At 55.1% G+C, this 25,347-nt stretch overlaps 1 protein-coding gene across 2 annotated transcripts in view; it reads left to right on the top strand.

Annotated features, from left to right (window-relative positions):
- The first annotated feature begins 3,258 nt into the window (after positions 1-3,258).
- The window catches only part of ZNF362 (zinc finger protein 362), a 37,249-nt gene continuing 15,160 nt past the window's right edge, over positions 3,259-25,347 (top strand). Inside the window, exons 1-4 of one of the 2 annotated variants that reach the window (XM_088022510.1) lie at positions 3,259-3,373; positions 16,495-16,620; positions 21,944-22,007; positions 22,186-22,432. In XM_088022510.1, the coding sequence (XP_087878636.1) occupies positions 16,583-16,620; positions 21,944-22,007; positions 22,186-22,432 (349 nt within the window). In that variant the 5' untranslated portion in view covers positions 3,259-3,373; positions 16,495-16,582. Of the gene's footprint in view, positions 3,374-3,593; positions 3,620-16,494; positions 16,621-21,943; positions 22,008-22,185; positions 22,433-25,347 lie in introns of those variants that run through there. The other variant, XM_088022511.1, reaches the window with a different exon arrangement.

The following is a 25,347-nucleotide window of genomic DNA, read 5'->3' as shown; positions in this document are numbered from 1 at the left end:
GCAGTATGGCCAGAGGACCATGGTGCTCTTGGGAACCAGTGGAAAGTACCTCTTTCCATGCAGAGGATCTAGAACAGCTTCACAGAGGAAGTGATGTTTGAGCCACGCCTTGATAAGTGGGTGTTCTCCAGAGACTTAAGAGATGGGGAGAAAAGGACTGAAGGTCCCAGGCAGAGGGAACAGCATGTTCGAAGCCCTTAAGAAGGGAGATGGCCAGGTCCAAGATGGCAGCCCACTTTGGTTGGCTGTAGCATAGCTTTCCTGGTGGTTAGACAGGAGGCTAGTGAGGCAGAGATGGACCACATTATGGTACCCTCTGCCCATAAATCCGTTATAAAGACCCCAGCTTCAGGATCAAAGCCTTCAGGATTCTGTCTCCCATCACCCTCTCCACTCTAAACTCCAGTGCCTTTGCATGTGCTATTCCAAGCGCCTGTAATTACAATAATGGTGATAATAATAACAAAATAACATTTGTTGGGCCCTTAGAATGTGCTAGGTGCTGTGTCAAGCATCATTTCATTGTACAACAACATCAACAATGATGTGGGTTAGTATACTGTTTTAGGATTTTTTTTTCTTAGTAGTAGACTTTATTAGAACAGTTTTAGATTTACAGAAAAATGGATCAGATACTACAGAGAATTCCCATATAACCCTCACCCAGTTTTCCCTATTGGTAACATCTTAAGTTAGTGTATTTGTTATATTTTGTTATAATTACTGATGAATACTTTTAGTAATACATTATTATTAACTAAAATATGTAATTTATTAAGATTTCCTTAGTTTTTACCTAATGTCTTTTTTTCTGTCCCAAGATCCTACCTAGGATACCACAGTACGTTTAGCTCTTCTGTCTCCTTAGGCTCCTCTGGGCTTTAACAGGTTCTCAGACTGACTTTGTGATGACCTCGACAGTTTTGAGGAGTATTAGTTGAGCATTTTTTAGGTTGTTCCACTATTTGAGTTGGTCTGATGTTTTTCTCATGACAAGACTGGTGTTATGGGTTATTGGGAAGGAAGACCATAGAGATAAAGTGCCACTTTTTTTAAAAAAAGATTTTATTTATTTATTTTGACACAGAGAGAGAGACAGCGAGAGAGGGAACACAAGCAGGGGGAGCGGGAGAGGGAGAAGCAGGCTCCCCGCCGAGCAGGGAGCCCGATGCGGGGCTCGATCCCAGGACCCCGGGACCATGACCTGAGCCGAAGGCAGATGCTCAATGACTGAGCCACCCAGGCGCCCCTAAAGTGCCACTTTTATCACTAGTATCAAGGGTAGCTAGTGAAAACATGGTTTGTGACTGCTGGTGTTAGCCTTGATCACCGGGCTGAGGTAGTAGCTGTCAGGTACCCCCACTGTGAAGTTACTCTTTTTTGCCCTCCCTTTCCATACTGTACACTCTGGAAGGAAGTCATCAGGCACAGCCCATCCCTAAAGAGCCTAGAGTTTGCTCCCCCTCCCTGAATAGCTCCATAAATTATTTTGAATTCTTTTGCATGAGATTTCTCATTTATTATCTCCCTGAGCTTCTCGACAGTGGGTTGATACTTTTATCACCCCCTTTTTCCTGGAAACGGGAAGGTCCTCCCTTCTTCCTCACCTGGCTCACCCCAGATCTAATTTCAGAAGACCTTCTCCACCTCCTGAGAAAGAGTGGCCTCCTCTGTGTCCTCCCCACTGCTCCCCTCCCTGCCCCTTCCTTGTGCTTTGTAATCCAACTAATTCCGGCCACACTATGTTTTGTGCCCTGCTCTGTGCTGGCACTGTGCTTGGGGCCTGAAAACCAATGGCCTAGGTAGGCCCTGTCCTCCAGTGGCTCACAGCCTCCACGTCCTGTGCAAGACTGGACTCCCCATGGGGGCAGGAACTTCATCCAACTTGTTCATAGCTGGGTTTCCAGCCAATCACCACAGCGTGGGATCGGAGGTCCTCAATCACTGTTTACCCAACTGGGGAATGCTGCAGGGAGGACCAGCAAACACGGGCAGGTGATTGTGTGTGTGTGTGTGTGTGTGTGTGTGTGTGTGTGTGTGTGTGTGTGTGTGTGTGTCTGTTTGCCCTTCCCTGGGGATTGGGAGCTCCCTGAGGGCAGGGCCAGCCTTGATTCTTCTGGCCTAGAGGCTGGGTGGCAGTGAGTGTCACAGAAGTCTGACTCGGTGAAAGGACCCAGGCACCGGACGCCTCCTCAGGTAGAAGTGAAGTTTGGAAGCTGACACAGCCCGGGAGGCCGAATCGAAGGACTTGGTGACTGATTGGCTGGGGAGGGTGAGGCGGGAGGAGGAGTCACACGCAGATGGCTCTGAGGTCTGGAGCTGGGGGACAGCCGGTGCCACCTCTGTTAGACTCTGCGAGAAGAGCCGCTGACAGCCTCAGGCGGCCCCACCCTTTAGGGGCTCGGGCCTAGGGCCAGGGACGGCCGGAGGCTACAGAGGGAGGGGTGGCCTGGCCAGTACAAACTTCTGCCCCCATCTCCATGTCCTCATCTTAACAGCAACAACAAAAAATCTCAGCGGGGATTTTGAGCACGGTCGTTGGTTACCAGGTGTGGGGACCCATTCCGGGGGTCCCCTCCTGCCTGCCGTTTGCGCAGGAGACCCCCTTCCCCCCCCAAGGGCAGCCTGGCCCCGCCGGACCTGGGTCCCCAGCCCGCCATCACCGCGGGGAGGGGGCGGCGAAGCGGCGGCCCGGCCTGGGCGGGACAATGGCCGCGGCCGCCGGGGCCCCGGGAGCCCCCGCGCTGGGGAAGGGGCTGGCCTAGGGCCCGGCGCCGGTGCCCTCCCCGCGCGGCTCGGGCGGGCGGAGGGGGGCGAGGAGTTCCTTTGTGGCTCTGCCTCGGGCGCGGCGCGGGCGGGGGGCGCGGCGCAACTTTACCAGGCGGCGGCGGCGGCGGCGGCGGCGGCGGCGGCGGCGAGCGCGAGACGAGGCCCCGGGGCCCGAGCGGGGCCCCCAGCGCGCGGCCCGCCCCCGCCCCCCGCCCGGCCCCCTCCCCTCGCGCGCCGTCGCCCGCGCCCGGCGCTGCCCACTCGCGGGAGCCCCCGGGGCCGGACGGGCTGCGCAGCCGGAGAGGCGGGGGCCCGACGCGGCCCCCCCCCACCCCCGGAGCCGGGCGCCTGGCGCGGGGGCTCGCCGAGCGCACGGGGGGCCGCGCGGCGCTGCAGACCCAGCCTCCCGCCGCCGCCGCCGCCGCCGCCTCGGCGCTTGCAGAACCCAGAAGTGAACAGCAGGCGACCCGGAAGGTTTGCGCGCGGCTCCGCACCGAGCCGGAGCCCGAGCCGGAGCCCGGAGCCGGAGCCCCAGCCCGGCCCTGCAAGGGCCGCCGGGCGCGGGGCTGCGGCCGCGTCCCGGAGCCGCCGCCAGCACAGCCAGGTCCGTGCGGGCCCGGGGCGCGCGGGGAGCGGGCCCGGCGGCGGCGGGCGCCCGCCCGAGCGCCCGCCCGCGGGAAAGTTGCGCCGAGTTTCGGGCGGGGGCGCAGGCCGGGCGCGGGCGCTGTCAGCGCGGGCCGGGGCGCTCCGAGGGCCCGGGGCTGCCTGCGCCTCGGGCCCGGCCCGGAGCAGCAGCGGCGGTGGCGGTGGCGGCGGCGGCGGCGGCGGCGGCAGCGGCGGCGGCGCGCGGGTAGGAAGTGTCTCCGGCGGCGTGTCTGGGTCTGCTCTCCGAGTGTGTGCGTGTGCGTGTGTGTGTGTCTGTGTGCGTGTGTGTGTGTGTGTGTCTGTGTGTCTGTGTGTTTTCTTAAGCCGGGCTATTCAAACCTGCTGCAATTCTCCGGTAAACAATGATTCATGGGGCTTAATGCAAATAAACGGATTGCAAACGGCGCGGTTCGCGCACTTTGCAGCCGGCCCGGTGGAGCGGCCAGTGCCGGATTTCTCCCCTTTTTTGCAGATCTGCAGAATATGGCGTCCCTGTCCTGTTTTAAAAATAAGCCAGGCTGCCATTTTTGTTTTTCTTTTGTCTGAAAATTTTAATAAAACTGTCTGAGAATGTGGGAGAGGCGGCTGGAAGCAGAGGGGGCACCCGAAGGGTTGGCTTTTTTTCCTTTTCTTTGGCGAGAGCCGCGAGCCTTTCGGGGAGGTGAGACACAATGCAATTGCACTTTAAAGAATAAAAAAAAAAAGAAGCCGCTGGGCGATTTGGGGGGGAGGGCTGGGAATTTAAAGTTAACTCCGAAAGTTTTCTTTTCTTTTTTTTTTTAAGCTCTTTTTTTTTCTTTTCTTTTTTTTGGAAGGCGGTGAAATGCCGCGAAAGGATCTCGGGGCCCATTTCTCCCCCCAGCCAGCCGCCTTTGCAGGATTTTTGGGAAAAAGTTAACTGCCGGTTTCCTCAGAGCTGCGGGGGGCACGTGGAGGGTTGGCGATGGGGACTTGGGGGGACCAGGAAATGTCTTTTGGAAAAGGTTCTATAAAAATGGCATTGTAAGGAACTAGATCCTCAGATTTGGGGGAGAGGGCTGGCAGTAGGGGCTCTGAGTGGGCCCACGGTTTCCAGCGCAGACCCCTGGCGTGAGGAAATAATCCTGCTCTCCCCTGCCCTGCCCTGGAGCAGTGTGTGTGTGGGGAGGAGGGGGATGTCTCCTTTATGGGTGGCCGGGGGAGGGGGGCCGGGGGGGGGGGCTCCCTTGTAGGCGGGAATCATGCCCTGGGCGCTGGAGTGGCTTCTGGAGCCCTCCGGCAAGTGTGTGTGTTTGGCGGTTGGCAGTTGGAGAGCCCCTTCTTTGATCTGGTGGGCCTCCTGGCCTCTGGAGGTGGCATCTGGTGGCAGATGCCCCTGGGTGGTGGGCTTTTGTCAGGGTGTAGACCAGGGGCCCCAGTGGGTCTTGACTGAGGGGAGGGGGAAGACAGGTTGCCTGGTTGGCGGGGAGGCACTCCTTCGCTAGTGTGAGCCTCTCCCTGGGGGTGCCCTTCTACTCTTTTCTGTTATTCCTGCCCGCACCCTGAAGCCTCCTCTGTTGGAGGCAGTTTGGACTTGGGTGAAGTTACTTAAGTATCTTGCTGGACAGGTCAGAGCCTGCTGGCTTTGGAGGCTGCAGGAGGGTCTAAGACCAGGCCCAAAGGTCTGGCGCTGTCCAAGGCACCAGGCAGGTTGGGCCTGGTCTTTACCCCTTTGGGAAAGTTTGTCCTGGGAGGACCCTGAGCCCTTCTAGCCCCTGTCCCAGCCTCTCCTGGAGGGGAGACCCCTCTAGTCTCACTCCTGATTTGTATCCTGGCTCCACAGGACAGTGTGAGCTTCCTGAGAGCAGGGTCAGGGATCGAAGGCTGGGGTTTAGGGGTTCAGGGTTGCAGAACTTGGCATGCCTGGGCCAGAGCGTACCAAGCTAGGTATTTTGCAGATGGAGAAACTGAGGTCCAGAGAGGGGCAGTGATTTGCCCAAAGTCGCACTGCCGGTTAGAAGGAGAGCTAGGAGAGGGACCCCGATGTTCAGGCTCCCACGTCTGGGCTCTCTCCACTGTTCTCTGTGGAGGCCCTGACTCCTGGAAGAGTCAATCTGGACAAAACTGGAATGGGACAGCATGTCCCCCTTCACTGCTCCCCCACCCTGGCCAGCATAATCCTTCCTTGTGAATGGAACTTTGCAGGTTGCACAGTGGAGTGCGTGGTTTTTTATCGCATTAGGCTCCCCCAGAAACTTGCTTGGGGTGAAATTGTTGAGGTGGGGATATTTAACCCCATTTCAAAATTTAGGAAACTGAGGTTTGGAGAGGTTGAGCAGTGGCAGAGGAGGACTTAAACACAAGCTTCCAAACTCCTTGTCCAGGCCTTTTTCTAGGTGGGCTTGGTGCTTGTAGATAGGGCTTTTCCCCACCTTCTGGTGTTTAGTCTCTCAAGTTCTTCTGCTGACCCAGGGACTGTGTAAATATCTAGAGGCCCCAACCCTACAGAATGTCAGAACTGAAAAGGCCCTGAGAGGTTATCTGGGCTCAGAGAGGGGAAGCCACTGGCTTGAAGTCACCCAGCAGTTTGGGTCTCAGCTAGGACCAGAGCCCTGGGCTCCTGTCTCCCTTCCTCTACAAGAAACTCAGAGGGAGAGTGACCCACTCCACCCTCCGCTAAGCTCCACTGGGCCCTGGGCGGCAGTGATTGCTGCTGCTGGTGATTGGTGATGGGTAGTGGGTGCTACAGTAGCCGGCAGCTCACAGAGACGGGTTTGTCCCGGGGGGTTGGGGTATGGAGGCAAGATGGCCCCAGGTGGAGAGGAAGCTGGTGTGTGGGTGACGTGTGGACTGGGTCTGAAGCCAGCCTGGCCCATCCTTCCCTGGGCAGACACTTCCTCGCCCTGCCTCTCTGTAAAGCAGAGTCTGTCCTTCCTCCCTCCCTCCCTCCCTCCCTCCCTCCCTCCCTCCCTCCCTTCCTCCCTTCCTCCCTCCCTCCCTCCCTCCCTCCCGTCCGTCAGTCCTTCCTTCCTTCCACTAGCCATCAGTTTATTCATTCATTGGTTTTCTAGATCATTCCTTTATTCTTTTCATTGTCCATTTGTTAGTTTAGTGTCTAGCCATTTCAGTAGTCCATCCTTCTGTCCTTCCAGCCACCTGGTCTCCAGCTCACCCAGCACAGGCTGGACAGCCATGTGAGGTACCAGGACAGTCCTCCGGGCTCTGAAGCCAGCAGGGAGAAGACTACAGGTGGGAGGAGCACAGCCAGGGCAGTATTTGTGGGCGCCTGCGTGTGTCACGGGGGAGGTCTCTTGGTTTGAAAACACCAGAAGAGTTAGTTCCACAGACCATCATGATGGTGGATACGGGTCCTGGGACCAAGTCCCATTTGTGGATCGGACTTCACAGTTTGCACTGGGTGGTACATGGCTTGTGTCACTTTGGGCACACTTCCCCTTTTTGAACCTCAGTTTCTTGATCTTTAAAATGGGTATACTGGCGAATCTCTCATGGATGTGGTGGGTGATAACAAGAGTATGTGGGATGTCTCTGAGCCCTGGCCAGGCATGTGGTAGGAGCTCAGAATACACCAACTGAATGAGAGGGATTGCTGATCACCACCCTGGGCCCCACCTTGAGTTTTGAAAACCATCATGTTGTTTTCAGGATGAGCCAAGTGATCTGGGGACCCTGAAAGCCCTGCCCTGGCTTGTCATTCCCCTGCTGAAATTCTTCAGATGTTTCCAGGGCATTTCGAGGAACAAAAATCCAAAGTCCTTTGCGGAGCCTACGGATGCCCTTCACATTCTGGCTGGGCCTGCTCGCCCCTCCGCTCCCCTGCCCGGCCCCCAGGCTCACCACCTCCAACCACAGCAGCTGCTTTCTCTGCACCTTGAATGTCCAGATTGTTGGCAGGGCCTTTGCATATCTCCCACCTGGAACACTCTTCCCCAGATGTGTGCATGGCCAGCACCTTCTTGTTGCACCAGTTGCCACTCAGAGGTCGCCTCCACCGAGGGCCTTCCCTGACCACTCGCCTTGGGATAGCTCCCCACTGTCCCGACACTGTCACGTCAGTGCCCTGTCCACTTTCTCTGGCTGCTCTTATCAGTACCTGAAGCTTTCTCATTGATTTGTTTATTTGCACTTCTTCCCCATCTACACTGCTGAACCTGCCTCCACCCCATGTGGGCAAGTGGGCAGGTGGTTCCAGCACGGCACGGCGGGGGCTTTAGTGGAGGCGAGGAAATGCCGGGGAGCCCAGGGGTGGCGCTGACCCTGGCTACGGGCAGCACCTGGGAGATGAAGGGCCCCTGAGCTCTGTCCTCTCCTCCCCCGGGAGGCTCTGGGCTGTCGTTAGGAAATAACAAGATGATTAAATCATGGCATCTAAGAATCGCAGTCTCTTCCAATCTCAGAACCTTAGCATCTGAGGAGCTTTCCACCTCAGGACCTTTGACAGTTGGAGTCTTTGTGTGATCTGATCTGGGATTTATAACCTTACAAAAGGGACCTGCTCTGCCTTACTTATTTAGCAGCACAGAGTACTTTGTGTCAGGCCATGTTCCAAAAGACTTTATAAACGTTAACGTATTGCATTCTCATTGTTATCACCCCCACCCCCATTTTACAGATGAGGAAATGGAGGCACAGAGAGATTCGGTAACTTGCCTGAGTCCACGGAGTTGTCAGGGGCATTGCAGGATTTGAACCCAGCACTCTGGGACTCCTCAGAATCCCACAGCTGTGGAGGGGAAGCCCAACCTCAACCGACCCCTGCGCCGAGCAGGAATCCCCTTCCCACACCCTTGACAAAAGGGCCTCTGATCTCAGCCAGAGTGGTGGGGAGTTCCCTCCTCACTGGGCCTCCAACTGTCTTCTTGTCAGACAGTTGTCATTGCCAGAAAGAGTTTCTTTACAAAGTGTAAAGTGCTGCTACTTCCCCTGTGAATAACATTTAGGGAGCGATGTTGGTGTTATGGATTCCCGGTGCTTTTGACCTTGTGGTTTCATGGCTTTGGTAGCCTTTTTCTCCCCACTGGGCCATGGTGCGTGGTGCTGAATGTAGGAGTCAGTCAGCGAATGCGTGTATCCAGAGCATGAATCCTGCACTCCTCCTATCCCTGGAGCACTGTGCTGGGCGCTCACTCAGGGTATTGGACCACTCGGGGAAAGAGGACCGTTCTCTCTCCATGGAGCCCCAAGAAAGTCTGTCTCTGATGGTGTTTATGTACCCAATTCCTGGAGAACCATTTGAGATCTAAAGTCGTGCACTCGTTGGAGAGAGGTAGAGCTCACGGATTATGTAGGCAAACCTCGAGTTGTCCACTGGGGGAATAAAGCAGGAAGGGAGAGGATTAGGGCTTGTCCAAGGCCACACGTACCTTAGCGTGCTCGCATCCGCGCACACTCACGGTACACACCAGCTTTATAATCTGTACACAGGCATACTTGTGCACGTGCGTGCCTTATACGAAGGTTCATCTTGCACGCACACATTCATTTCCTCCCATGAGCAAATAGCCTCCCATCCTGGGCCTCGTGTGATCCCTCACGTCCGCCCTTGCACTCACGTGTGTGTCCACACCCTGCCCGGGCCGGCTTGCAGTGATGGAGCCCGCCTGCATTCAATGGTATTTCTGGAGCATTTACTATATACCAGGCCGCGTGCTCCAGGTTGCAGATAGAGGTGAGGAAAGTTGATGTAGCCCCTACCCTCTTCGGGAAGACAGACATTCTACAGAAGAGCACACGACCGATGACTGATTATACAGATTTTGGTCAGTGCTAGGAAAGAGGTATTTCTCTATGACGAGGGCTTCCATATAGCTTCTTGGTGTTAAGTTTACTCTAACGAGTGACGATCGTGGTGTACATAGGGCAGAGGTGCTTCTGGGAGGAACTGATCATCTGAACTGTGACGTTTTCCAGGGGAAGGGCATTCTGGGCAGAGGGTACGGCCTGGGCAAAGGCCGTGAGGCGGGAAATCAAGGAACATGGAGAAGGTGATAGCCCCAAGACCCGGGGGGTGTGGGGAGGGGAAGGTGGGCCTGGTCGGGCAGGGCCAGTGGTGGGTCCTCTGTGGCCTGTTTTCACCCCTCCCACGTGTCCACCCCAGGCCCTCCCCACTCCTCTCTCTGACCAGCCCAACCTTCCCTTTGCTGACTTGCGCTGCTCAGGGCCCGCTCTGTCTGCCGGCCTCCACCCCGGGCCTCAGCTCTTCTGACCCACCCCACAGGCTGCCTGCCCCCGGGGGTCCTGAGGTACACATAGCACGAGAACAGACTGTGACCACCTGCCAGGGGTTCCCAGCCCCAGACCTCTAGGACCCATCTAGAAAGCTCCTGGGGGCTAGGCCAGAGCCGGGGTTCGGTAGTCGGCTCTCCCTTTTGGAGTTAATCCCAGACTTGGCTCTCCAGCCCACAGTGGAGCAGCCCCTGTGGGTCCTGAAAGCCTTCTGGAGCTCCTGCATCCCCCCACCCCCAGCCCAGTTAACCTCCCTGGTTGGTCAGATTGCCATGTGGGTCTTTGGAATGTTGGGAAGGGCTGCCTTATGCCTGAGAGAACCTACTAACAGAACAACAGCAGCTAAGGCTTACAGAGTTTACTGCACTGGGCACTGTTCTCAAGACTTGACTCATTTAATCCAAACGACAGTGCTGTGGGGACACCATTGTTGTCCTCAGTTGGGTAACAATCCCAAGGGCCTGAGCTGGGGCTTTGACCCTGGTATCTGGTACAAAAACTGTACTTTTTAACCCCTGATTTGCCACTTTGTCCCTCAGAGGGCCCAGGAGCCCAGGCTGTGATTTAGCTGCAACTATTCTTTGTTTCTGGTTTTTTTTTTTTAAGATTTTATTTATTTATTTGACAGAAAGAGCGTGAGCACAAGCAAGGGGAGTGGCAGAGGGAGAGGGAGAAGCAGACTCCCTGCTCAGGGGAGCCCCTCATGGGGCTCGATCCCAGGACCCCAGGATCATGACCTGAGCCGAAGGCAGACACTTAACCCACTGAGCCACCCAGGCACCCTAGTTGCAACTGTTTTATAGGGGAAGGAGCAGGGCACCCGGGTGGCTCAGTCGGTTAAACATCCGGCTCTTGGTCTCAGCTCAGGTCTTGATCTCACGGTCCTGAGTTCAAGCCCCACCTTGGGCTCCACGCTGGGCATGGAGCCTGTCTTTAAAAAAAAAAAAAAAGTATAGAGGAAGGAGCTATAGCCCAGAGAGGAAATGGACTTGCTGAAGGTCACACAGCAAGCTGGTGGCGGTGGGTTCGAGTTCCCTCTGCCCTCACCAGCTGCTGTGACTGGGCTTGAACCTCATTCCTGACTCCAAACAAGGAAGAGGTTAGGCTAGAAGCCAGGAGGGCGGGACATTAGGGGCTGGGAGAAGAGGCATGGGGTAAGGGCTTCTTGGGTGCCTGGGTGTGTGTTTCATAAGTCATTAGCTGTTTGTTTATGTTCTTAGCCTCTTTCCGAATGTATTTTGAAATGCTCACAGCATCTACCTCACAGGGTCATTAGGAGCCCAGGAGAAATGCTTGTCAGGTATCTGACAGTGCCTGGCATGGACCAAGTACTCCGTTGCTCTTCTTGTCCTTTCGCGCTGGTAGAAGGACTTCCCTGTGAGGATGGGAGCTGGGGGTCTCCAGGGGAGAGGAAAGTAGAGAAGGGCATGTGTTCAAAGCCTGCAGAACATTCTCTCAGCCTGAGAAGGGTAATCTGGCCCATTCTCTAAATGAGGGCCCTGCGGCTCCCGGGGAGGGTGGTGTTTCTGGGCGGCTGGTGCTGGGGGAAAGGGAGGGACAGAGAGGGGGAAGGGCAGCATCCCAGCTCCCACTGACCAGGGCACAGATAGCAGCCCTGCTCTCTCCGATCAGTCCCTCCCTCACAATGAGAACCACCCTTCCAACCCTGCGGGGCTGCGGAAACCCAGCCTAATTGGATCCAGGACCATCGGGAGCCTCGGTCCTCGCAGGAAGTTCCCAGGAGCAAGCTCCAGAGGCTGGCCTGGTCTTGGGGATGGGGTGGGGCGCAGCAGCTGGGGCTCAGCACTCTGGGACGCATGGAGTAGGGACACATGGAGGGCAGAGGGAATGAGAGGCAGACTTGGAGCACGTGGGGGTCTCAAGCTGGGAAGAGGGGAAACCTCAGCTTCTCCCCCCCTGGACCGTCTCCTGCCTGTCACTTCCAGGCCATCCTTCTGGCCACATTTGACCTGTCCACTGAAAACCTCGACTGGCCTTCCCCTGTTCAGAGACCTTCCATGGCCCCCCATGGCCTTTTATCCAAGCACCTTAACCTGGAACTCTGGCCCTTTGTGAACTGCCCCACCGCCTTTCCCTCCATCCTCTGCAAATTCCCGCACTATACCCACACCAGACCAAACGTGATGCTTTGTGCTTTTCTGCCGCTGGGCTTTTGCACATGAACTTTTTACTGCCTGGCCTGCCCTTCCCTGGCATCTCTTGACCTCTCCGCTTTCCCCCATTAGTAAGTCCCACCTTCATGAAATCTTTGTGCACCCCTCAGTGGGATGAGCTCATCTTCCCAGGAACACCCCTACCCCATAGCTCAGCTGAGCCCCAACACCAGCTTGTTGTCACCCTGGGGCAGGGAGCATGTTTGAGAACCCTCTGCTACCCTAGGAAGCTAGCAGTTTGCTGTGTCTTTGCACAGGCCTCCCCTCTGCTGGGGATGCTCTCCCTCTACCCTCTGGCTCTCCTGGCAAACTTCTCAGTCTGTAAAGCCCACGTGGACAGACCCCTCCTGTCTCTCAGGGACAGCCCTTCTCTCTGTGAATATTTATTGAGCACCTGGCGCAAACTAGGCATCTGAGCACTTACTATGTGGTCAGCACTTGGCTCTGGGGCCGCATTGGTGGCCCTGCGCTTGTGGGTCATGACTGAGGGAGTATCTGGAGGCGTGATAGAGAGGTGGCAGAGAAAGCAGGGGGCCGTGGGGGTAGATGACAGAGCAGTCCACTTCGTGCTGGGGAGAGAGTTAGAACCTGCCCTTTAGCTGAGACCTGAAGGAAGAGCTGGGTGAGCTGTGGGGCTAAGTCGGGGTGTGGGGTTATAACTAAGAACCAGACCCAAGCCCTGATCTTGGGGGGCTCACAGCTATGTGGGGGACTGGGTGGACAAGGAAGCAGGCAATTCTAGCAGAGTGGGGTCAGTGCTGCGGTAGAGGAGGTCCAGGAAGCTGGGGGAGTTCAGGGGAGAGGCCACAGATACAGCTGTGGAAGAGCTGGTGAGCAAGGAGGCTTCCGCAGGGCTGTGACACCTGAGCTGACTGGTGGTTGATGGGAACCTGGCAGGGCTCCAGCGGGGTGACGGCCCTAGATGGAAGGGCACAGTCTGTGCAAAGGCACAGTGGCATGAAAGCACAACTTGTTTTAGGGGTCCTGCATGGCGTGTAGGGAGGCTGGAGGGAGGGAGGCGTGGGGATGTACTTGCTGGGATGCATGTGGCCCACAGAGCCTCATTGGCAAAGGCCTCTGGGTGCTGTGCTGGGGATTTGGAACCGTACCTGAGAAGTGATGGGAACCCAAGAGAGATTTCAAGCAGGCGTGAGTGACCTGGGCGGGCTCTGGCCTGGTCCTCCCCTCTGAAGCGCCCACATAGGACGGGGAGCCCCTTCTTGACTCTGCTCCTGGCTTGGGCCTGGGGTGGAGCTGGAGGGCTCATTGTGGGACTGAGCAAGTCCCCTGCCTCTCTGAGCCCTTCTTTCCTCCCAGTGAACCTGCAGCACCTGAGGCCAGAATCCTAGTGGAGCTGTGGGCAGGGGTTGGGCTGTCTTACTTGGCCTAAGCTTGCTGAACCTTTAGTTTTAGGAAAAATATGCCTTAAGAAAGTCACGTAACTACCCTGCAGAAAGGTCAGAGAATAGGGAAAAGAGATAAACTCAAGCCTACTATTTCTGCCCTCACCCCAAGCCCGAGGCACCATCACTGTTGCCTTCTGGTTTTTCCTTCCCTCCTCTCTGTAACTGGTTTTTATATAGATGTCATTGCCCCATCTACACATACAATTTAAGAAATCTTCCCCACCCCATCCCCCTGACAACTGTTGCATCATGAGTATTTTCTACATGACTTCAGGGTGGTTCCAAGCCTCCCTTCTAACAGATCCAGTGTCAGGTGGAAAGCGTGGGCTTCGGAGCCTGACTTTCTGGGTTCACATTGTACACGCTTGGCTTTGGGCAAGTTACTTAATCTGTCCGTGCCTCAGTTCCTGGTAAGGTTGATATGAGTGTTGAATGAGTCGTGGCAATGCCAGTAAACATTGGCTATTAATGATTGCAGCGTATGTCACTGTGAACATGACTTACAGAGCCATCCTCCTATTTAGAATTTTGGCTCTTTCCGTTTTTCGTTATTGTAAAAAAAAAAAAACAAACCACTGAAGCAAACAGCTTTGTACATAAAACTTTGTCGATATTTGGGTTATTTTCTAGGGACAGATGACCAAGAATGGGATCACTAGGCCAGGAAGTCTGAACATTTTTGGGGGGCTCTTGACACATTATTGCCAGGCTGTTTTCAGAAATGATTGTGCGGTGCCTGGCTGACTCAGTCGGTGGAGGGTGTGACTCTTGATCTCGGGGCTGTGGGTTCGAGCCCTACATTGGGTGGAGAGATTACTTAAAAATAAAATCTTGAAGAAAAAACAAATGTTCCAGTTTACACTCCCGCCAATAGTGCCTAGCAGTGCCAGTTTCATCTTACCCTCACCAGCACTGGGTATTATCATTTTCTTCTTTCTTTTTGCTGTTTTAAGAAGTGAAGCTTGTTTAATTTTCACTGCCAGGGAAGCAGAGCCATTTTCTGTGTTGGTTAGCTGCTAACATCCTTTTTGGTCTGCTCGTCTTTAAGGAGCACACACAGCCCCTTCTCCTCTCACTTAGGAAGATAGGGTTTAGATATAGGAAATAGGGAACAGAGCGACACCGGGGGACAGTATGGTGCCAGGGTGAGGGAGAGGACTTTCCTCTATCCAGGCCATGACCCTTTCAGTTCCTTCCATCTAGAGCATTCATTCATTCATTCATTCATTCATTCATATAGTCATTCATTCCAACATTTATCGGGTACTGTGCAGGGCTTAAAAGACAAATTACTCAGCCATGACTCTGCCCTGACAGAGAGCATGCCTGACAGCAGAGATGGGCAAGAAAACAGACGGAAAATAGGGGGATACGTGCTCTGATGATGGACGTGCAGGGCACAAAGGGAACAGAGGAGAGGCACCCAACACAGCCTAAGAGGGTGGGGGTGGAGCAGTCCTGGAGGGCTTTCAGGAGGAAGTGGTCCATAAGCTGGAGCTTGAAGATAATTTGGAGGTAGCCAGTGAAGCGGGGAGGACAGAGGGTTCCAGGGAGAGGAAGCAGCCTGACTGAAGGTTAGGAAATAAAAAGGAAGTGAAACCCTGGGGGAGCTCTATGGCTGGCTGGGCAGAGTGTAAGGCAGGAACAATTGCTGAGGCCAAAGAGATAAGCTGGGGCCGGATATGTAAGGCCCAAGGAGTCCAGACCTTGTCTGGAGGGAAGTAGGGAGCCATGGTAGGTTCTAAGGAGGTGAATATTGTGATCTGCTTTTGTATTTTAGAAATCTCACAGCAACTGCAGTAGGAGAATGGAATGGGGGCTGTAGGTAGAGGTGGGGAAACCAGTGAAGGGACTCTTACAGTAGCCAACGGGGGCTTGGGCCAGGGCAGAGAAGGTGCTGGAGAGGGTTCCCCACCCTCAAACAGCTCCAAAGTGCACAGTGAATGTCCCGTCTGCCAGGTAGCCCTTGCCGACATGCCCTGTCGCCTAGCCGGGTTGCACACCCCTGGAGGACAGGGGGCCATGCGGGGCCTGGCAGCCAGCAGTCAGATGAGTGCCCACCATCAGCTGACCCCGGCCTCCCCCTGTGCCTCCGTGCCTCCGAGACCCTCCATCTGCTTCCCCTCCGCCCTTGGGCTCCCAACAATTTTCTGTCTTTTCTTTGAGAATAAATTTATTGTTTTCATTATAAAGGCAACTGAACGGCATTACAGAGAATCAAAATCAGAGAAACAAAGACGAAAACCAGATCAGTTCCAGCCACCTCTCCCGGCCCTCCCTCTGGGTGTGGTTCCCTGCAGCTTGCTTTTTCTGACGCAGGTTTTTATTTTTGCCTCCTTGTAATCATAGTGTCCGGACAGTTTTGGGTCCTGCTCTCTCCCATTTGCTTCGTTGGGAGCTCATTCCTCTGCGGCCACGGGGTCTGGGCAATTCTCAGTTTTTAATGCCTGTGGGACAGTCTGGGGATGGGGGTGGGACAGAGTCGCCGAACCGCACCCTGCTGTCCTGCAGTGGGCAAGGCTAGTCACGTGCCGCCCTGGGCTGCCTGTCTTCACGTCGGCTTGTCCTTGTCTATACCTGGACCTCCCCAGGTGCTAGGGCCTGCCACGTGGTGTGCCCCTTCCTCGGTGGCCCTTTGTGGAGCTTACAAGGCTGGCCTCAGGGGCCATCGTCCTGGGAAAGGGTCATGGGCAGATCTGGATTCAAATCTAGACTTGGCTCTGGGACCTCAGGCACGTCACTTAACCTCTCTGGACCTCAGTTTCCTCATGTGTTTCATGGGTCTAATGCAACAGTAAAATAATGGCTGTAAAAATCCCGACACAGTTCCTGGCCCATTGTAAGTGCTCAAGAAAAGGTAGTGGATATTATTGTATTTTTTCATTCTGCGGAGAGTTTCTGAGACCATGTTGGGCTAGGTGCTGGAATGGCAAAGGTGAACGGGTGAACAAGCACTAGTTCTAACTGTGAGGAGCTCACAGTCTGGTGGGGAAGTCACCCAGGGAAACAGATAGCCACACCAGGGTGTGATCGGCCCTGTAGTGCTGGACCAGATCTGGGTGGCGTCCTAACTACATTCCTTGCTAGCTGTGTGACTTTGGGTAAGTTGGTCAACCTCTCTGAGCTGTAGTTTCCTGTTCTGTTAATTGCACATCTCACAGGGGCATCGGGAAGACTCAGTGACATGGTGCATATGACATACTCAGCACAGTGCCTGGCTCGTAGTAGGTTTTGAAATCAATGGTAGCTGCCATTTTATTGTTATTGTTATTGTTATTGTTATTCCCATATACAAGGTGCTGTTGGGAACACAGAGGAAGTGACTGACTGGGGGTTCAGGGAAAGCTCCGTAGAAGAGGGAACACTTGAGCTGGGTCTTGAAGGATGAGTAGAAGTTCACCAAGTGGGAAAGGACACTCTAGGTAAGGAGCCTGTGATTCCAGGTTGAAATCTGTCAATGAGGGGTTTGTTCTTTGGGGGGGATTAAGGCATTGTGTTCATCCCAACTTCCTTGCGTGCCCTCACTGCTTTCCTCTGGGTCTGTCCCGGAGGCCATGTGCACTCACCCTCCTGTGACAGCGCCCACCTGTGACTCCATGTCCTGGTGGCTGTGGGTTCCTGTTCTGTGTCCCCATCTGTCCATGTTTGGGACCACAGGTCTGTGTCTGTCACGTGTGTCCGAGTGTGGTGCTGTCTGCATGTTCCTGTGACCGTGCTTGTCTGCGTGGGGATCCTGAGGTCCTCCTGGGCCACACGGTGGGGCGGGGGGCGGTGAGCTGCATGTGTCCTTGGCCTCCAGCTCCAACAGGATAGCCGGGCCTCCTTGGTCACTCTCCTCCATGCCCCCGCTCAGCGCCTCCCTGCCTCTCCCCTCCGTCCCATTCTCCAGGGGCTTCCTAATGGGTGTCCTCCCACCTCCTCTCCTGGTCTTTCCAGTCCCGTCCGCACTCAGCAGTCGGAGGGGTCTTTCTAAACCACAGATTTCTGCCCCATCGCCTGTTGCTTTGAGTCCAGACCCCAGGCCTAGGATTTCATCAGCTTTCTAGGTCAGGCCCTGGCTGCTGGCTCCAGCCTCGTATCGCCTCTCCCAGTCCACACCAGAACGCTTAGCTCCTCGCACACGGTGTGTTGCTTCTCACCTCTGGGCCTTTGCTCAGGCTGCTGCTTCTGCCAGGAATGCTCCCTACTCCTTTGTTGCCTGGCTCACTCCCACTCATCCTTTAAGACCCAAAGCAGGTTATCACCTCCCCTGGGAAGTCCTCCCTGATCCTTTTTTCCATCCTGGGTCAGGTCCCTGGCTCTGGGTTGCTCATCCCTTACTGGGGGGACGGGGCGGGGGGAAGGAGCAAGTGATTTGCCCCAGATCACACAGCTGGTGAGTTGGAGCCAAGAGTTGAACCCCGGTGCGTTGGGCTTTAAACAAAGCAGGCTGTTCCACGGTCCAGGTGAGGTGATCGTAGCTAGGACTCGTGGAGAAGAGTGGGTGGACTTGAGGGAGAATTTGGAAACGCGGTCCTGGGGATGTGGCTGGTGGTGGATCAGAGCTGGGAGGGAAGGGCGGGGACGTGTTGGGGATCCATGTGTGTCTGTGGCAGAAGCGTCTGGGCAGATGGGGATGCCTGCTCACAGTCAGGAGTGGCTCCAGGGGGCGCACATCTTAGGGGAAGACCCAGTCCAGCTTAGGCTTGCTGAGTCTGAGCAGCCCACGAGACAGCAAAAGGGAGGTAGCTGGAAGGTGGGCCTGGGGCTCCCGGGACAGGCCTGGTCTGGGGGTGGAGACCTGGGGCTTGGCCAGTATTTAAAGTCCCAGAGTGGATGGGCCACCCAGGGATGAGGTGGGTGGGACCGAGGAGCATGGTCCGTGGGTGGGAGCTCTGAGGGACACTGAGGTAAGGAGCCGGGGGTCACGGCACAGAGCTCCACAGAGGGTCCGGGCAGCCTGAAGCCAGGAAGGGTCAGGCTGGAAGGTCCTCGGTGGCATGTCGCAGGTCTCAGGCGAAAGTTTTTGTTTTTGTTTCTTTTTGCAGAAGCTTGTGGGTCACATGGCTCCTTCCTCCACTTAGCTTGGAGCTCCCAGATGGCAGGGCTCCCCCGTATGCCTCAGGTTCCCCAGCTCTGGGCCCAGTGTATCCAGAATGACTGGAGGGGCGGCTGGTGGATGGGCCCGCTGTTTTCAGAAGCAGCGCTAGGTGTTTCGTTCATCCATCTCTGCAACTTTCTTCACCTTGCAGAGCAAGAAAAACGAAATGGCGGTGTGCTTGCCCCGCTGTAAGGGTCAGGGCTGTGTGTCTCACGGCTCATAGCAGTCTCGGCTTCTCTCTGGGGCTTGAAGACCGGCTGGCACATCCTGCGCAACCAGCAGCGTGTCTCTGCCTGTCCCCACAGGACCACGCAGCCGTAGCCCACCTGGCTTCTCCGCCCCTGCCCCCATCCCTGCCCTGGGCTCGGCCCGCAGACTGCTGCTCCTGCTGACCTCAGTCCCCTTGGCTCTGTAGCCTCCTGATGCCTTCTCCCTGCCAGCATTCCGGCCCAACCACTCAGCAGGCATTCAGCGCCCGCCTGCCTGGCCGATCCCTCACTACCTCCCCTCTCTGGCTCTCTTTTTGGAGCCTGAAGGTGGTGGCTCAGGGACCCGAACCTGCCTCGTACTTCCAGACATCCATGCCTCTGCTCAAGCCGTGGCCTTCGGCCGTGTCCACCTGTCCTAAACACACACCTGCGCAGTCCCCTGCTTAAAACCCCTCCCTTAAGACAAGGTCTGAGCAGCTTAGCCCAGCCCTCCCCACCCTCCCCACTCACCTCTGGCAATGGCCCGCCACGTCGTGCAGGGCCCAGGGTTGCACAGGGGCATTCCCACCCCACAGGCTTGCTGGGAGGCTCCCCTGAGATAGTCCTGAAGTGTACCCAGCAGTGGGCCTGACACTCAGTAGGAGCTCAGCAAATGGTCATCCCCTGCCCACCTTCCCACCATTTGACACACAGTAGGTGTACAACAGGCCAGGGGCACAGACTGAATCATTACATTACTACAACCAGCCAGAGAAGGATGTGGAGAAATTAGGCAGAGACCGTGGGGATCAGATTAAGTGGCCCAGGGCAGACCCTTCCCTTCTGTGGGCCTGTTTGTCCAGCCAGGGCGAGGGGCCATCCCTGCCCTCCCAGGGGCCTGACGAGCGGCAGAGAGGATGCTCTACCCCAGCCATGGGACCCTAGGCCTGCCACCTTCTTCCCCAAACCTCCCTGACCAAGGTGGGCCTTTGGGAAGCCTGAACTTGGCATTAAGCTGAAGAGGAGGAGGAGAGGGTAGCTCCCTGAGAACTCTGAGGAAGAGCTGGTGCAGTAGGCAGAGTCCTGGGCCAGGGCAGGAATGTGCAGAGCAGCCTGTTTCTCACCCCATTTCACAGATGAGGAGAACTGAGTCTCTGAGAGCCGATGATCAACATTACAGTGAGGTGCTCCCTTCGGTCTCCCCATCCTTGTGGCCTGGAGCAAAGTGCTTCCCTCTGCAAAATGGGGGTGAAACTGTTCCCTGTTTCCTGAGGACAATGCCAGTGGGGACAGAAGAGCTTTGTAAACTGTCGAATTGTGTGTGGTTGTCTTGAATTCTGATTATCATTCCTTCATTTATTCATTCTGTCATGCAACTCATGTTGTTGGTCACCTCTGGGCCTGGCTGCTGGGGATACTGAGATGGGTAAGGCAGGTGTACCCAGTTCCTGGGTTCCCTTCACTCTTTCCCTGGTGGACAACAGCTGGGAGGGACAGACAGGTCCTGAGGCTGCTGGATGAGTGGGTGCCGGACCCCTGGGCTGTGCCCATTGTATCCTGAGACAGGGCATATTCACGAGCCTGCAGTCAGGATGCCTTGTCTTTCCCCTGAACAGCTAAGGGACCGATCAGCTGGACTTTGGAGTCAGGCAGATTAGAGCGGGAATCTCAGCTCTGCTTACTTGCTGTGTGACCTTGACCAAGTCACTCCACCTCTCTGACCTTCAGTTTCAATTATAAAATGGGGATGATGAGAGAACCTGGCTTTGAGTGTCGGTGTGCCTGGCACAAGGTAGGCAGTTGGTAAATGGCAGCCTCCTCACTGTCATTATTGTGTTGAGGTCTTTCTGAGAAAGGGATCTGGAACAGTCAGGGAGAACTCTAGGCAGGAAGTGTTTCTTAGTGTCAGGCTGTGAGGGAAGGGCAGCCTGGTGTCTGTGGGTAGAGGGAGCAGGAGAGCCCTTAGAGGGCAGCGGCTGTCCCAGCCACCCCAGAGGAGGGTACTCTGACCCTCAGCCTGGCCAGGCTCAGACCCCCAAGTGGCCCCCAGGCTGGGAATGAAGGGCAAAGGTGGTTTCGTGTAGGGATCCAGCCATTTGCATGTGGTTATTTGCTCAACCAAGTACTGGGGTTTGCAAAGCAAATTCCCCAGAGGAAATGGCTTGAGCAAATCCGATTTCTAGTTTGACTCTGGCACCCAGCCCTGTCCTCTTGGACAGGTCCTTACCCCTCTCTCCAAGCCTCAGTTTCTTCTCCTATAAAATGGCATAATAATACCTCCTGTGCCTATTTCTCAAGTAAAGATTACAAGGATAATCTATATCAAAAGTCTTTATTAAGAGTGTTGAGATTAGATTGTATGAGAGTTTTCTCCTAAAACCCTCTGCCTGCAGTTCCACTAGGGGCTCCTCGGGCTTCTCGGACCAGGAAGAGGTCGAAGACACTTCTCTTTGGCCTTGCCTGTCCAAATAAAACAGTTGCACTTAAGCAATAATACTAGTAGGTATTTAGTTAGTAATTTATGTGAGAGAGATCAATAGGAGAATTTCGATGGAGAGCAAGACTGTTCAGGATGGTCCCTGTAAGTCACTTCTTGACTTAACTCTCTCAGGTTGCAGGAAGACTGGAACCCTCTAGAAGAGTAAAATAGCTCTGAAGGTCCATCCTTCACGCTGCCCTGTTGAATGGCCTTCTAATTGCACAGGCCTGCCATGGAACTTGCCAGAGATGAGGGCCACCAGTAGATTGTCACATAATTCTAATGAAAAGCCCCAAACTGCCCTAGCCGCAGGCCTCCCCAAGTGCCTCCTTAAGCACAGTGTGCTGACACATCCTTGTAGGTAAAATGTTGCATGTGTCCATGCTTATTTCTTGGGTCAAAGGGCAGTAATCATTTGGGTCTCTGTAAACCATCGTGCCAAATTGCCCTTCAGAGTGGCGGTATCTGATGACCCAGGCTGCCCCCTTGTTCTGATGAAGATGTCTGCCCTCAAGGGGGCAGCGGTCAGAAGGGCAGGGATCAGGGTTGGGCAGTTGCCTCTGTTCTGTGGCCGTTTACAAAGTTGCCCCAAGACTCTCCAGTGTGTCTCTGTCTGGCGAGAGTGGGGGTGGAGTAGGGGTGGGGGGCTTCTATGTGAAATCCATGGGTCCATGGGGTGGGCTCTGCAGCCTTGGGCCCTTCTGGGGGATGGGGATTGGTCTGCCCGCATCAGGGTGATGGGGGGACTGGGAGCATAGCTGGTCTGTCTCTGACCTTTGCCCTCTGGAGCCCACGGAGGGAGACACTGAATTCCTGACTTTTCAGCCTGGAGGCGTGGTTGCCGGGCCCTGGGAGGGGGCTTGCACTGCGGCAGGGTGAGGGTCCCACGGGGGCGGGGGGGTCCCAGACACTGGGCCAGACTTGAGTGGGCATGGCTGATGGGAGCTCGCCCCAGGCGGCTGGGGAGGGTCCCTGTGACAGTCGCTTTCTCCCCGCAGGATGGCCGAGCCTCGATTTAACAACCCCTACTTCTGGCCCCCTCCTCCCACCATGCCCAGCCAGGTAAGACCGAGCGTCGCCCTCTGGCCGCCCTCCCCCTTTTGGAGCGGCTCTGCTTTGGCCCGGGGCTTCGGCCCGGCCTGCGGGGCTCGGGGCTCCCGGCTCGCGGGGGACCGTTGGCCCGGGGAAGGGGCCGGACGCGGCCCCAGCCCCCTCAGTGCCTCTTCTCTCCCGCCCGCAGCTGGACAACCTGGTCCTGATTAACAAGATCAAGGAGCAGCTGATGGCGGAGAAGATCCGGCCGCCCCACCTGCCGCCCACGTCGGCCTCGTCGCAGCAGCCGCTGCTGGTGCCGCCGGCGCCGGCCGAGAGCAGCCAGGCCGTCATGTCGCTGCCCAAGCTGCAGCAGGTGCCGGGGCTGCACCCGCAGGCCGTGCCGCAGCCCGACGTGGCGCTGCACGCGCGGCCGGCCACCAGCACCGTCACAGGTACGGCTGGCCGGGAGGGGGCGGGGCTGGCGGGGGCGGGGCGGGGGCGGGGCGAAGGGGGCTCGGTCCTGGGAGGACCCAGCCCCCTAAGTCGCCTGGCCCTGGGCGGGGGCGCTGCCTGCTGGGAGAAGAGCCCTGACCAGACTTGTTGGGGGTGAACGAAGGGGCCCCGATGCCGGGAGAGGTTGGCTGTTAACGACCGCAGTGGAGCGGGAGAGGGAACAGCATGTGCAAAGCGGGTCTGTGTGTAGAAGGCACGGGTAGGACGGTCCGTCCGGGTGGGAGGGGCAGATGATGATGGTGATCATGGTGATTACACTCGTAATATGGCAGCTGGTTCCAGGTGAGCGCCTGTGTGTGGCCGACAGTGTTCGTTTATTACTCCCAGCAGCCCCGTGCGGTGGGCACTGCTAGTTATTAGGTTGAGCAGTTGACCGGTTTTGACTTAGGAAACAACAGTTTCGTGCTCACCCTGATGTCTCCACTTAACAGATGAGGAAACTGAGGCAGAGTTGCACAGGCAGTGTGGTTCCAGAGCCCGGGTGTTCATGACCCTTGGCTCTAGCTGGTCTCTAGAGAGGAAGCAGACTGCATGTGACGGGCCCTGTGGGCCAGGCTGTGCAGTTTGGACTTTACCCTCGGGCAGTGCGGAACCATGGAAGATTTTTTTTTTTTAAAGACCTTATTTATTTGACAGACAGACACAGCGAGAGAGGGAACACAAGCAGGGAGAGTGGGAGAGGGAGAAGCAGGCCTCCCGTGGAGCAGGGAGCTGGACGCGGGGCTCGATCGCAGGACCCTGGGATCATGACCTGAGCCGAAGGCAGACGCTTAACCACTGAGCCACCCAGGCGCCCCGCCATGGAAGATTTTTACGTAGGGGAGGGGAATGCTAAGATTTGGGTTGCAAAGCTGAGTCTGCCTGGGAGGTGGGGACTGGCTTGCTGGGAGAGAAAAGGAGGCAGGGAGATCTGTAAGAGAGAGTGGTGGCCTGGATCAGGCAGTGGCAGTGAGGTCGGAGAGAAGGGGACAGATCTGAGACTTGTTGAGGGGAATGGACAGGGCTTGGTGCTGGGCTGGCTGCAGGGGTGAAGAGGGAGAGGAGCTGAGAGAACAGCCCAGGCACTGCCATGGAAGGGCCAAGGAATCGTAGGGGGAAACGCGGGGTAGGGAAAGAGGTGCGCTCAGGCTTGGATAGGTTGAGACCGGGGTGTCCCGCACATCCCGAGGTGGTGTTATGTGGCCGGGGCTGCCTGGTGTCTGCCTCAGAACCTGGGGGGCAGGCTCTCCCTGGAGGCCACTGCAGCCGGGCCTTTGTCCCTCCCCGGGCTCACCCCTGCCTCCAGCTGGGTGCCTCTGCCTCTCTTCTCATTCCCCCCTTCTCTCAGAGACGCCCAGCAATTATGGGACCTAGTGAGCCTCCCCAAGTCCCCAGCCCCACTCTTCACATCCCCCCTTATTATGATTTTATTAAATTTATTTTTTTCATTATAGAAGTAATATTAAAAAAGTAATATAAGCATATTAAGGGAAATTTGGAAAAAAGAGAAACTCGGGGAAAAAAAACCCACTCATAATCCCCAGCTCCTAACCCAGCAGCTTAGGAGAGCCTTTTGGTTCATTTCCTTCCTTTTCCATCTTTTTTGTTTATTTTTTAATATGCCTGTGTGTTTTGCTGAGCTTGTAGTGGGGCTCTGCCCATAACTTCAACTCGCTTTTCCTACCCACCATTCTGTCATAAGCATATTTAATGCTTTTTTTAATTATAAGGGTAATTCATAGTCCTTATAGAAAATGTAGAAATTACAGACAAGCTGAAAAGAGTAAAAATTAGCCCTAGTCCTACAACTGTTAGCATTTTCATGTTTTCTCTATAATTTATTTGATTTTATCCTTTAATCACAGATAGAAAAAAATGGATGAATTCACCAGGTAAAAAATTCAAATAACATAGAAGCAGATAGACAAAGTATGAAAATCTCCTTTTACTAGAAAATTCTTCCTCCCTAGAGCGAACCACAGTTTATACACAAATTTAGTTGGGTGTGTCTTCTCAGATCTATTTCTGTGCATTAACACACACATCTGTATTGTCAATTACCTACACAGGAAGCTTAGATGTGTGTTTTTTTTTTTTTAAATACATGGGTTCATACTGTCTACGATTTGCTTTTTCACCTGACGACAGCACATTTGGGCGTTCTCCACCACTGCACAGCATCTTTCTTGTTTTCATGGCTGCTCAGTCCTTCATAGTGAGGGTGGGCTACATCTCTTTACACAGCCCCTGCTGAGGACAAATGGGTTGTGTCCAGTCTGGTCGTATAGAAGGTCCATATACACAGATCTTTGTGCTCGTGTGCAAATATTTTTTTATGGGCAAGTTCTAGAAGTCACATTGCTTCGTCAGAAGTTACGTATATTTGGGGCACCTGGGTGGCTCAGATGGTTAAGCGTCTGCCTTTAGCTCAGATCCTGATCCCAGGGTCCTGGGACTGAACCCCACATCGGGCTCCCAGCTCAGCAGGGAGTCTGCTTCTCCCTCTGCCTCTGCCTCTCTCCCCGGCTCATGCTCTCTCTGTCTCTCAAATGAATAAATAAAATTAAAAAAAAGTTATGTATGTTTGACATATTAATGGCTTCTGCCAATCATCCCTCCATTGAGGGTGAAAATGCATACTCCCACTGGCAGCGGCTGACACGAACACTTGTCCATCTCTGGAGCTTACCTTTCTCAATGGATAGATTTTTGGTTTCTTTTTAAAAGAAGCATCCTTTTAGTTGCATGAAAGATACCATTTTCATCTTTTTGTCTGCTTCATCTGATATTGTAAATGTTTCTAGTCCCCTCATTTTTAAAAGAATGACTTTTATTACAAAAGTTTATTTTTTTCCTTTTCCCTTTTTTAAAAGCT

This window comes from Eumetopias jubatus, unplaced genomic scaffold (genome assembly GCF_037043125.1).
Source record: "Eumetopias jubatus isolate StellerSeaLion01/CBP00866 unplaced genomic scaffold, mEumJub1_p1.0 scaffold_4, whole genome shotgun sequence".
NCBI classification, from domain to species: Eukaryota; Metazoa; Chordata; class Mammalia; order Carnivora; family Otariidae; genus Eumetopias; species Eumetopias jubatus.
The sequence above is the reverse complement of the archived record's forward strand: the minus strand, read 5'-3'. Positions and strand labels throughout refer to the sequence as shown.